The sequence below is a fragment of the Phodopus roborovskii genome, unplaced genomic scaffold (genome assembly GCF_943737965.1).
Source record: "Phodopus roborovskii unplaced genomic scaffold, PHOROB, whole genome shotgun sequence".
In the NCBI taxonomy this organism is placed as follows: domain Eukaryota; kingdom Metazoa; phylum Chordata; class Mammalia; order Rodentia; family Cricetidae; genus Phodopus; species Phodopus roborovskii.
In genome coordinates, this window is record NW_026125052.1 from 14,396,633 (window position 1) to 14,409,972 (window position 13,340).

Below are 13,340 nucleotides of genomic sequence, written 5' to 3' on the forward strand. Positions count from 1 at the left end.
AGAAACTCAAGGTCATTAGCTGGTCTGAGGCCAGGTTGGGCGGCAGACCCTGCAAATAAAACAGAGGGAACTGCTTGCCTTCAGTCTCCAGGGAACCCTCCCTTTGAAGGCACAAGTGGAGAGGATGAATGAAGAAGGGGGGAGGGCTGGGGGTGGCTCAGCCAGGTCTGGGGGCCTCTGAGTTCTCTCTCCTCGGGACATGAGAGGAAATGGTCTATTTCTCTTCCCTCCCCACATCCAAAGATTTCCCTTTTTTGGTTTGTGAAATGCAAGAAGGGAATTTGGGAAAGGGTTGTGGTCAGGCCTCTGCCCACACCCTAGATAGCCCTCTCCCCACAACCCTACCCTCTGTCTGGGAGGAAGCAGATCCAGAAAAAGGGGTAATGTTTCCTGCTAGCCCTGTTCACAGATACCAGCCCTGGTTGGGACAAGGCAAGGGAAAGAAGGCAATGAGCCCAGGAACCCCAGGTGATGGAAGGAGACCAGAAAACACACACACACACACACACACACACACACACACACACACACACAAGACGTAAGTGCCTTCCCCGCACCAGGCGGTGCTAGGTGCTTTCCAGGACCTCGTTTATCAAGGGAGACAGTTCACAGGCAAGCAAACATGCTTAGAGAGGTTAAGCCACTTGCCTAAGGTCACCCAGAGTGGCAAAGCTGAGATTGGACTCCTCAGACCTCTAGGTTTTTCTCCCATCTTCACACGAAGTTCTCACCTTTTTTTTTTTTTCCCCTAAAGTGTGTAGCTCTGGAGTGATGTGCGTGGGGTGTGTTGTGTGTCTGAGGGTGACATCTGATCAGTACCTTTTGGGGATTAAAGAGCCCAGGAAGGAGGAGGGTATATGGCTGGCGGTAGCATTTGCCTCTCACCCCTTTTTCTGCTGGTCTCAATGGATTGGAGGTACAGGTCTGTGGTTGTCTAGCTCAGGTGTCTATGAACAGTGGAGATTGCTGGCAGGGGGTGGGGGTTAGGTGTGGGTAGCTTGTTTCCCCTCTTTGGTACTGGTGTAAATTCTCTGGCCTGAGCACAAAGGGCCAGGGCGTAGCCATCTCTGTGAGGGTCATGACTCCCAAAGGACCTCGGAAGCTCCACCTCATCATCTTTGCCCTCGCCTATCCCTGTTCCCTGGTCAGCTTGGCCCTTGGCCCATTTCTGTGACCTTTGTCCCCGCCCTCATCAGAGAGCCCTCCCTCTTCCCTCAGGGAGCTGAACAACTTTGCGCTGAAGTGTGTAGGCCCAGCTGGGTTGGGATACTAGAGGCTCTTGGGCCTTCTAGACTCTCCCCAAGGTGTGTGTTTTCAGGTTAGGCTGGTGGTTTGAAGCCTGATGCAGTTTTAACCTCTTCAGGGAAAGACTTGAGGCATTAGCTCTAAGGTAGATACCACTAGTCTTCTGTATGGGTAAAGCTGGATTCTAGAATGTGAAAGTCTGGGCCATGGAGAAGTCCAAGCCAGGTGTCACCCACCTACGAAAGCAAGGTCAGGCAGTAGCTTTCGGGCTTCAGCCATGGCTCTGGTGTTCTCTCTTTGGTCAGCTGCCTCTCTCTAGGCTCCACCTATAGGGAGGTAAACTGCTGTGTAAACATGAATCCACTTGAGGGTTGGGGAATCCTGGTACATGTTGATGTTGGGGGCCACAGTTTCAGGGAGAGCATGAGAAGTGTGCCCACGGGTAAGCTAGGCTGGGAATGAACTGTGCACCTTGGGAGACTGTTAGGCGGCAGTGTGTGTCTTCTGGGAGCGAACACAAGTCCTGAACTGTACTCAGCGTGTGGCTGGGGCCAGGTGTGGAGAGATGCTATCTCCAGGCTGCCTCTATGCACATGCCTGCCTACACACAGGCAGGGGCAGCAGGGCTGCCCCTGTGCACCCAGCTCTTCTCTGTAGGCTCGCGTGTGTGAGTTTTTGCAAGGCGGGGTATCTGTATGAGGGTCCACGTGTGGATGTTTGTTGATAGGTCAACCAGCTCTCCTTCTGCCTGGCCCTTATAGCTCATATTCCTGTTGTACAGGATCCCACAGGAGATGGGGGACAGAGCATCAGAGCCCGTTTTTCTCTGTCATCAGTCTGTGAAGGGACGAGGACACCTCATCCAGAAGTGAGGTCCAGTGGATGTTGGGACGAATTATGGTGGAGACCGTGGTCATTCGCACAGTGCAGACCCCACATCCCTGGTGGCTGTTGCTTCTGTGGCCGCTACCTGCCTCCTTTCTCCCTGTCTTTCTCAGTTAACGGAAGACACAGACTGGGGCAGTCGACAGGCCGCTCTTCCACAGTGGCCTTGGCAAGAATCCCGCATTCTCATCCTGGTCCCCAGCCAGATGCTAGTTACATAGGTTTAAGCCTGGAGCCTGGAGCTTAGGGCTTGGAATGTCCTAAGTTTGGGGCGTAGGGATGAAGGGAGAATGTTGGAAGGGGACAATTCTTACTTTAGGCCTCTGTAGCTCTTTTTTTTTTTTTTTTTCCTTTTAAAGAGCTTTACTGAGATATTAACTCACTTAGCATAAAATGCACCCATTAAAGTATACAGTTTAAACCCAGCATGGGTGGTGTACACCTATAACCTTAGTCAGTGCCAGCCTGAGTGGGTTAGTGAGACTTTAAAAGAAAGACAGGGAGCGCACACAGTTGCACGCTTTTCTTGCTTACAGTCATGCAGCTGCCACCACACCGATTTTAAAGCATTTTCACCACCCCCAAAAGTTCCCATACCCATTAGCAGTTACTTCTTGTTTTCCTCACACTCACACCCTAGTTCCTGGTAACCACAAATCTATGCATGCAGATCTGCTCCTCCTGGCCATTCTTAGAAGTCGAATCATACAACACACGATCTTTGGCAACTGCATTGTTCTCAAGGTTTGGCCAGGTTTGTGCATCAGCTCTCAGTTCCCTAGTGTAACCATTTTAGACCTTTGGGTTAGTTTCACTGCTCGGCTGTGAGCCGTGACCCTGCTCTGAACATGTTCACACAAACCTTTTTGGGCATGACTTCCATTGTCTTGTCTCTTGGGTAGATATACCTAGGAGTGGACTGGCTATGTGTGCTAGTGCCATGTTTCAAGTTTTTGAGGAACTGTTCAACTGTTCTACAGAGCAGATACAGTGTTTGACACTTCCAGCAACAGGGTGTGGATTCATTTCTGCATATTCTGAACCAGTACTTCTTATCTGGCTTGTATGTGAGCACAAGAACATGTACGTATGTATGTACGTATGTGTGTGTGTGTGGAGGCCAGAGGCCAGTGTTGAGTGTTTTTTTTTTTTTTTTTCTCTCCCTCTCTTTGGATTTTTTAAGTCAGGGTTTTTCTGTGTAACAGCCCTGGCTGTCCTCGAACTCCCCAGCGCTGGGATTAAAGGCGCATGCCACCCTGCCTGCTTTTCTCAGTAGCTCCCCATCTTAGTTTTTGAGATAGGTCTCTGAGCTAACCTGGAGCTCACAGCTGCGGTTAGGCTGGCTGCCAGCAAGCATCAGCGGCCCTCCTGGCTCTGCCTCTCCAGCACTGAGATTACAGGTGTATGACACTGTGCCTGGGTTTTTACAGGGTCACGGGTATCCAAAGTCAGGTCCTCATGCTTGTATAGCAAGCTGTTTACTAACAGAGCCAAATCCCTAGGCCCTGTTTTCTGGTCACAGCCACCCTAGTGTGTTGACAGTTGACATTTAGGAGTGTTCTTGGGAGTAGGCACCTGGCAGACAGACAGGGGGAGGAAAGACCTGGCTTTGATTGGCTGCAATTTTTGTCTCTTCTATTATATGTACGTATGATATGTGAGATATATGTATATATCATGTATAATACATATTTATTTTCAACACATGCCTCTATACATGTGTTTGTACTTGTGTATAATCTACACTCAAACGGATCTGAAGAATCCTTAGCTCTGTTTCGCCTTCTTTCTTTCTTTCATTCATTCTTTCATTCATTCATTCTTTCATTCTTTCTTTCTTTCTTTCTGTTCTGCTGCTGCCCATCTGGCTGTGTCACAGAATCTGTAGGTCACAGCTGCGTCTGTACCCCAAGGTGTGATCCGTGAATACCCTCTGGCCTCAGCTGTTCAAATAGGGTGTGGGTCTGTGTACACACTGGTGATCGGGAAGCATCTGGCCTTGCATGGCCTGTCCTTACCACCTCATCTCCTGCGTGTTGCTTTTGCAGATGGAGGGATGAAGTCTGAACTTAGTCTCCCTTGATGCTGGGGACAGGGACTTGCATCCTGGGCAAGCCTTGCCTTCCTGACTTAGGGCTTCCCAGGGCCACCTGTACTGTTTGGTATTGGAGATGTTGCCTAGGAGACCGTGAGGTCCATTTTCCTGAGTGTATATGTGGAATTGGGCCTCCTCCTTAAGGGAAGGGTGTACTGATCTGGGCTGCTGGGTCTTAGGTTTGGGGGGAAGTGGTGTGAGAGCCCCCCTCCCCCCCAGGAGTCATTTTTCTGAGAAGTGCCAATGCTTTAGGGAAGCGGCCTCTCCCCTCCCTGCTAGCACACGTTCTCTGTATCTTGACCTCAGGTAACCCACACTGGGGGAAGGAGAACCAGCTGCCTGCCTCAGCTGCACCGATCATTGGGTGGCACTGTGGACCCTTTCCCAAGCATTCTGGGTGAGAGGCCCTCCTGGACTGTGGCCCTGTCCCTATATTCCCTGTCCTGCTACCCCCAGCAGCGTCTGGGCCCTGGTCCTAGGCTGGCCCTGCCAGCCAGGCATGGTGCCAGGTGTCTGCTCAGCTGGGTGCCACAGGAAAATCTCTGGCTGCCCAGGTTGGGGAGCGCCGTGGGGAATCCCATGCGCCTGCTCAGTGCCCACTTACCTGTCTTTCCTCTTTCTGCAGCACCCCGGGCCATGCCACCCCCCAGCTGCCTAGCTGGGGCCCTTCTGAGAGGGCCATCCTTTTTGACACCCTGAAGACCAGCTCTGGACCATCCTACAAAAGCGGCTGCTCGCAAAACTGCTTAAGCAAAGGACCGACTCTTGGGACATCCCCTAGTCCACCTGGCCGCTGGCTAGGGAGGGGGCTCCAGAAGGCTGAGAGTAACTAACTTTGGACTGCAGCTCCAGGGACAGAAGGGGGTGGGGGTGGGCTGACCACCCAAACCCCCTCTGGGCCCAGGCCCCATGCCTGGAGGAGGAGAGACTTCGTGAAGCCCACCTCAGCTGCTGGCCAGACTGTTTGCCTGTCCTTGCGGCTGTGATCTCTTGGCATGGCCAGCAATAGCAGTTCCTGCCCAACACCTGGGGGTGGGCACCTCAGTGGGTACCCAGTGCCCCCCTACGCCTTCTTCTTCCCCCCTATGTTGGGTGGGCTCTCCCCGCCAGGAGCTCTCACCAGTCTGCAGCACCAGCGTCCAGTTAGTGGATACAGCACGCCATCCCCAGCCAGTAAGTCTAGGTGGGAGGCTTGTGGGGAGGGTGTATGGAGGGCCGCAGGCCTTGGGACTTGGGGTCCTGGACACATCTGTTCTGCTGGAGGCACAGCGAGTGGTAAGGTCTTTTCTAGACTAGGGGGGTCATTGTGTGTATGGGCGCGGGGGTGGGAGGGTGGTTGGGGGGCGTGCTTGAAGCCGGTCCCACTGCTGTTAGCCAGTCAGTGGTGGTTTGACATTGGGGTGGTGGAGGAGCGGTGGAACCATTTTGTTCCGTCCTGCGTCGTTGTCCTCCTTTGTCCCTTGTGCCATGCTATTGAGGGCCTTATAAATAGCTCTGAGGAGGAATGGATGTAGAGGCTGAGGTGGATAAACAAACCTCTCAGCGTTAGTTGGTTCGTCGGGGAATGACAGCTCCACACAGTGAGCGTGAACCCCCACCTCCACCCCACCCCCTTGCAGCACTCTGAGGGCAAGGGCTTCCAGAGACAGCCCAGGGCAGCTCAGCACAGCTGGGGCTCTTGCCCTCCTCCTCCTGCCAACTCCCCCGCCCCCTGTCCCCATCCCCCCCCCGACAGGGAGGGGGGGCTCCATGGGGGCTCTCTGCCTGGACTCTGGCCTTGGGCGCAGGTTTGGCAGGGCCTGTGCTTTCTGCCCCTACCCTCTGCCATGAGGGTCACAAGTTGGCTGGGCCGGGGTCTCAGTACCCTTCCCTAGCTGGCCAAGCCAGGTAGTGGGAGGTGGCGGTGGCTATGGCCAGCTGGCAAAGTCCAGGCTTGGGGCCTGCCAGGCCGCTTACAGTAACTCTGGCCCCCAGGGCCCAGCTGGGCTCCAGGCCAGGGCTTGGAGGAGGGAGCTGGGCCTGGCCTGGAGCAGGAAGGCGTGGAAGCAGCAGAGTAGGCCATGGCTGGCTGGCTGGTCAGCTGCTGACCTGGGAAATGTGTTCCGTCTCTCCTGGTTGGCAGGGACTAAGCACCCTGCCTGGCACCACTGCCCTGTGTGCCCGGCTGGGCTGGGTCAGTGCCCCCTTCTTGGTGTGGGGGCAGCACTCTGTCCCCAGAGCCAGGGAGTCTCTTTGTCCCTGGGGCAGGCTCTGGCTGGACGCCTCGCTGCCCACAACTGGCCCAGTGCCCACAGCCACCACTGCTTCCTGGATCGCGGCTTCTGGCTTTGTTGAAGCCCCTCCCTTCCGGGCCCCACCAATCTTCAGGAGCAGACATTTCTATGCCCATGCTCCTTTAAGTCTCCAATCCCTTATGCTGTGGGGCTAGGGAGCAGATGTGCTGCCTCAGTTTCCCCCTGCTAGCAACTCCTGGAGCCTCTTCCTTTTATTTCTACCTTTTCTTCTCTCCACCTTACACAGAAGTGTTGGAGAACCCTGTTCTGGTTTTCTAGTGTCTGCTAATGGGGAGACCAGAGTTGCTGGGGATCAGGCCAGTGTACCTATGCAAAAATATTCCCTGGTGCCTGGTGGTGGGGGGCCACGTCTGTAGCCCCAGCCCTCTGGAGACAGAGGCAAGTGGATCTCTGAGTGCAAGGCCAGCCTGGTCTACAGAGCGAGTTCCAGGCTAGCTAGGACTACACAGCGAAACCCTGTCTGGAAAAACAAAACAAACAAACAAAAATGCTCCCTGAATTTGAAGGGGGCTAGATAGAGTTCACATTGTCACCCATCCCAGGAGCTGGAAGAATTAGACTTTCCTCCAGGCTGCAGTTAGGCGGCCTGCAAGCTGATACCTGAGTGCCACTTGCCTTTTTCCATGTGATTGCTAGCAACAAGGGGCTGAGCAGACAGATTTACTGGAGGGCTACAAGGGGATTTGGGACCTGACCCCTGTGAGAAAGTAAATTTCATGCCTTCCCCCCTCCCCCAGTGTTGCAAACTCCTTCCTCTTTCTTAGAGGTGGGTGGGGACAGCCCCCACCCTGGTAGCCTACTCCCAGGGTGGGGTGCCCATATTTCGGGCAAATGGCAGCCTTCTTTGGCTTTCTCCACCCAGGTTAGGCAATGCCCTCTTCCTGCCCCCTCCTCTATGGGCTTGTGGGTTTCCCACCCCTCCCCCTCTCCTAGTAAACAACAACATCTCTTCCTCCCTACTCCCTCCCCTCCGCCTCTGAGCATCTTCTAGGACAAGGGAAGCAGCTAAAATTTTACACCTTTAGCCTCTCCTTGGGACTAGGACAGGGGTCAGGCAGTCCCTGAAGGTGGGAAGCATGGTGCAGTGACATCCTCTGGTGACCTCCTAGGCTGCCTGCTCCAGCCCCACATCACACAGCTGTTAGAGATGACCTCCCTTCCTGGTCCTTTTGCTGGGTTGCACCTTAGGTGTCTTGCATGAGCTCTTCAGAGAGCAGGTGACCTGTGGGTGGCCCAAGGACTCTTCAGGTCGCTGTGGGGAGGTTAGGTATTGTTCTGACTCCTGCTAGTCTCCTAGGGAAGCAGGGTGGAGGCCCCAAAGATAGCACTAGACTCCTGTCCCTTTGGTGTTTGCTGCCCCCCCCCAGGCCTGGTGTGTTTACTGTGGGGGGGGGTAGACTTGTGTGCATGTGAGGAGGGTCAGGGTTGTGTGTTTTTTGGGGGAGGGGGGTCAAGGCTGAGTATGTTGAGAAGGGGGATTAATAGCTTGTGTATATAGGATGAGAGGGTTCTAGAATTCAGTGTTTGAAGAGAATCAAATCCAGAGCTGGGGAGGGGAATGTTAGCCTGTATGCTGGGTCTGTGTGTGGGGCGGGGCATGGTTTAGGGCAGAGGTGTCCTGGTTTAAGGGTGAGTTGGGTGTGACTTCCTTCACTTGTGTTTGGGAAAAAAAAAAAAAAAAAAAAAGCAATGTGTCCAACGTTCTTGGGTTTCCCAGCCTGAGGACAAGTGGTGGACTATGTTGTCTTATGCACCCTTGGAATTCCTTGGAGCTTCAAGGTTAAAAACTTGGACATCATGTCACTTATATGTTGGTCTCTTATGTCTCCTGTAACACAAGGACATTACTAGATACCTGAAGGCCAAGCTAGGCTAGTACATCCAGGTGTGTGCCTGGCACATGACCCAGTAGAATGGGGAGCTGCTGGGCACCTTCTGCGGGTCATGACTTTGTGTCTTAAAAATCTTGGTCTGGACTGACTGGTCCAGTGGAGGCACCTTGCTCTCACTGACAAAGGAAATAGAAGATGAGAAGTTACAGTGCAGTAGAACTATCCTGAGCTGTAAAGCAGACTTGTTTCTCACTATCCAAACAGGCAGTTTAAGGAGATTGTGGGGGACATTCTGGGGTGTGGGAAGAGTTTTGAGGCCTCAGCACCATTGTTGAATCTTGTCCTGTTTGCTGGAGACCCTGCCTCTGACTTCTCCCAGTAGGGGGCGCAGGGAAGGACACTACCCCCCCCCCCCACACTTGCCTCCTTCTGTGTTTTGGAGGACTGGAGAGAAAGATAAGGAGCCCAGGGAAAAATCTCCATCCTGCCCTGGAAGCTGTGGATACAATCTGTTCACACCCCCGCCCAACCCCATTCTGCCCTCTTGCAGCCCAGCAAGAACATGAGCTTGCAGAACTCAGCAGCAGCCGCCTCCTCCCATCCCCAGGCAGACTCTGAAGGAACAGAGTGTAAAAGCTGTAGTTCTTATACATATTTTGTTGCAACTTGCGAGGGGGGCAGGCGGGGAAGTTAGAAGCAATCAATAGAAAAGTTGGGTCAGAAACTTGAGAGGGTGGCTACAGATTTTCCTTCCACATGTTGGCTGGGTACTTGTCTAGATAGGGGGACGTGGTCCCTCCTCCATCTTCCCAGAGCCCAAGCCTAGGAAGGAGGAGTGTGTGTGCTTTTCTCCTCATGCCCTGCTCCATCGTTTCCCTAGCTTATTTCATTCTTTCCAGGGCAATAATAATGACAGCCTTGGGGATGGGGTGCTGCATAGCTATGCCTTTTTGGGGGTCCAAAATGCAATTAGCCCAAAGACCTTCAGATGGGGTTTTCATTGAAAATGGGATACCTCACTGTTTATCCATTTCCCAGGAGGAATAAATGCACAGTCCCTCAGGATAGGATCCCAGCATGGATTTGGAGAGGGGACATAGGGAAGGAAACATGTCTTCCTCTTAGGCCAGTCAGGGCCTCCAGGCATTGTATCCACTTCTTGTTAACCTCTTACCCAAGGAGTGTGTGTCATGGGGCTATGCCAGTTCAGCCCAGAGCTGCCTTTGGGTGTGTGTGTTTGGGACTGTAACGTGTGTGTGCGCGTGTGTGCATGTGTGCGTGTGTGTGTTTGGGACTGTAGCATCCATATGAATGTGTGTTTGGGATTGTAGTCTCTCTCTCTGTGCGTGTGTGTGTGTGTGTGTGTGTGTGTGTGTGTGTGTGTGTGTGTTTGGGACTGTAGCATCCATATGAATGTGTGTTTGGGATTGTAGTCTCTCTCTCTCTCTCTGTGTGTGTGTATGTGTGTGTGTGTGTTCCAAATAATGTTGGGACAGTGCCTTCTTCCACAGTCAGAATAGACTGGGGGCAGTCCCTTTGCCCTGGTAGCATTAGTAATCCAGCTCCTCCCCTGCCCAGCTGGACCCCAAATTGCTGAAAATGTCAGCTGGTCCGAAAGCTAATACCGTTCCCTTACTTGCTCACACACAGAAGTCTGTTCTATTGGGCTCTTCCTGTGCAACCTTGGGCAGGTCATTCCACCTTTCTCTGAATCTTTTTGCCCTTCTGATCTGCTCTGGCAGGCTGCTTGCTGTGAGGCCACAGTGACCTGCTGGCTGGGTATGGCCTCCAATAGCTTCAAGTACCTTGAAGAGCAGCGAGGACAAGGGGAGGGTGGAGCTGGGTATTGTCTCGGGGATGGCTGCCGCTATTAGGACCTGATGTCTAGTCTGGCACCAGGCCTCATGTTCTCCTGTTTGTTGTCCCTTCCAGATGAGGGTGGGCAGAGGAGGGAGCCCTGCTCAGCACAGGCTGGGTCTGGAGGTGGTGGTAGTGAGGATTCAGCCCACACCTGTGCTGAGGGCTTGCTCAGCACAAAGCCGGGGGGGGGGGAGCTGGGGATGGGAGATGAGACTGAGTAGCAGTGAGGCCACATCCTGCAGGCAGCTGCCACCCAGTACCCCAGCCCCTGCTGTCGGCCAGAGCCTTCCCTCCCTCCCTCCTCTCACTGCCCTGGGACACTTCGTTCCTCCTTGACCTGCTTCTCGACCTCGTGGCTGCCAGAGCAGACATCTCACCCCAGCTTTTCTGTCTGGCTTCGGAAACCCTATTCATCCTTCAAGGGACTTTTTTTTTTTTTTTTTTAAAGCTGGGGATCTTGAATGTGGCTTCTCAGATGCCCCCTTCCTCATCGCATTCTCCTCCTTCCTTTGAGTGCCTGTGGCTCACACCCTGTCTTACACCATTCATCTCTCTACCATGAAGTTCCTCCTCCCTGGTTTCTATATTGGATGCCAGTTAATTGGGAGGTCGTTGCCTGATTGTGAGGGACTGTGTCAGGTCCCTTCGCACCTTGAAGCTGTGAGGAGAGTCTGCCACAGCACTGGTGCCAGGAGCTACATCAGTGAGCAGAAGGATATGGATGGCATACCAGCATTGCATTTGTGAGCTCCTGATCTCTCCTGGGAGTCCACAGCCTTATGCCCTGCAGCAAGTAGCCTCTCCATCTCTAGAACCTTGTTGTCTGTGCTGGTCCACATCACAGCTGGGTATGGCAGAGGGATTGCAATCCCAGCATTTAGAAGGCTAAAACGGAGGGTGGAATGGAGGTAAAGGCCATTCCATTCCATAGGGAGGCCTTGCATCCCCCATCAAAACCCCAAAAGCTGTATACCAGATATTACCTCCTCTCCTTCCAGCTCCCCACATAGACTCTACTTTTCACATTTCCTGTGAGGGCCAGGGAGACAGTTGAGTAGGTAAAGAAACTTATCATCAAGCTTGACAATTAGAGATTGGTTCTAGGGACCCTCATGATGAAAGAGAGCCAATTCCTAAAAGTTCTCTTTTTCTCTCTCTTAAAAAAAATAGAACTTTGTTTTATGTGTATGGGTATTTTGTATACACGCTACCATGTATGTCCCTGGTACATACCGAGGACAAAAGAGGGTTTTAGGTCACTTAGAGCTGGAATCATCCTGAGCCACCACGTGGGTGCCGGGGATCAAACCTGGTCCTCTAGAAGAACAGTCACTAGTTTTTACTGCCTAGCCATCTCTCCAGCATCCTCCCCACATACCCGTTTTGGGGTCACACTATATATATCCCTGACTGGCCCGGAATTTACAGAGATCCATTTGCACCTGCCTCTTCAATGCTGGGACTAAAAGTGTGCACCACCATACCTCTTGAAAGGTGTCCTCTGACATTCATACACATGGTGTGGTATACATACACACACAATAAACAAGATCTTACTTGAAAATACCTTGTGAGTCTACCATCCTCTGTCTGTTACCACTGGTACTTAGACTAAACCAACCTTTTTGGCTGTTTGGATTACCATTTGTTTTTATTTGCTTGTTTGTTTGAGACAGGGTTTTTCTGTAGCTTTGGAGCCTGTCCTGGAATCCACTCTGTAGACCAGGCTGGCCTCAAACTCACAGAGCTCCACTGGCCTCTGCCTCCCAAGTGCTGGGACTAAAGGCCATGGTTGATGGGACATTCTTGCCTTCTTGTAACTCATTCTTCATCGCCTGTCCAGGTCATTTTACACCACAATGGAATTTTGCCTCTCTTTTACTTTGAGCCTTCCTGTTGTTCAAGCCCATCTGGTCTGGGTCGGCCTTAGCCTCCTCTCCAGCCTGGTTCAGGGTACCCTCTCCTCTGGCATTTTATTATCCATCCTCTCTGGTCTTTTTTTCAGATGGCAGTGTGAACTCACCACCAACATCCGTGGCCTTTGCACAGCCACCACCCCCCACTGTTGCTCCTCTTAGCTCAGCTCTGAACTTGAGCTTCCTTTAGGTCTCTGCCTTAATTGTCCCTAAGAGCACACTATGTTTGTGTCATAATATCACTGCAGTGTGTATATATAAACATCTGTGATGATATAATCACTTGCCTATTTTCTGTCACTTCATAAGTCTTTTAGGCATGCTCACCAGGCCAGCCATATAGAAGGCACTCAGAAAACACAATTCATCTTGAGTTGGCCTGGTTTGGAGGGGGCATGAGCTTCCCCTCTTTCCTTTTGTGTTGGAGGCCTCTGTTCATCTGCAAAGCCTTCCAGCTTCCCACAGCAGGACTGGTGATTGAGCTAGGGTTTTGGGTGTGCCAAGCAAACATTCTGCCACTGAGCTCCAATGTTCTCTTTATTTCTGACAGGACCTCATTTATCTAAGCCTGGCCTCAAGCTTGCTAAAAGTAGCCAAAGATGACCCTAGTACGTCTTTTTGTTTGTTTTTGAGACAGGGTCTCACTGCTTAGCTCTCTGGCTGTCGTGGAATTCCCTCTGTAGGCCAGGCTGGCCTGGAACTCAGAAATCTACCCGCCTCTGCCTCCCAGGTGCTGGGATTATGGTTAGGGTTAGGGGACTAGGGGCTAGGTTAGGGTTATGGTGACCCTAGAACTTATGATTCTCTCCCACCTGCCCAGCGCTGGGATTAGAGCATGTATGCTCAACTTTGGCAATATCTGTTCCCCCACCCCCCACCCTTGGAGGCTGTCCTGGAACTAGCTGTGTAGACCAGGCTGGCCTTGAACTCACAGAGATCCGCCTGCCTCTGCCTCCCCGAGTGCTGGGATCAAAGGTGTGCACCACCACCGCTGCCCAGCAGCTCTTTTAATTTTTAACTCTTTAAAACTTGAGACACCGTTGCACTCTATTGTTTCACAGGATGTTGATTCACTTTGTAGCCCAGGCTGGCCTTGAATTTGTGACCCTCTTTCCTCTCTCTGTAACTGGGATAATTGGCTTGCACCTCCAGATCTGCTTGTATAGGTTCTTGGAGTTGTAAGCATTAAATGGCAGCATACTTGAAGAACCTG

At 52.4% G+C, this 13,340-nt stretch overlaps 1 protein-coding gene across 3 annotated transcripts in view; it reads left to right on the top strand.

The window, feature by feature from the left end:
• The window catches only part of Rara (retinoic acid receptor alpha), a 44,141-nt gene that overhangs the window by 15,782 nt on the left and 15,019 nt on the right, over window positions 1–13,340 (top strand). For 2 of the 3 annotated variants that reach the window (XM_051176044.1, XM_051176036.1), the window contains exon 2: window positions 4,851–5,398. In XM_051176044.1, coding sequence (XP_051032001.1) covers window positions 5,221–5,398 — 178 coding nt within the window. In that variant the 5' untranslated portion in view covers window positions 4,851–5,220. Of the gene's footprint in view, window positions 1–4,531; window positions 4,623–4,850; window positions 5,399–13,340 lie in introns of those variants that run through there. The other variant, XM_051176054.1, reaches the window with a different exon arrangement.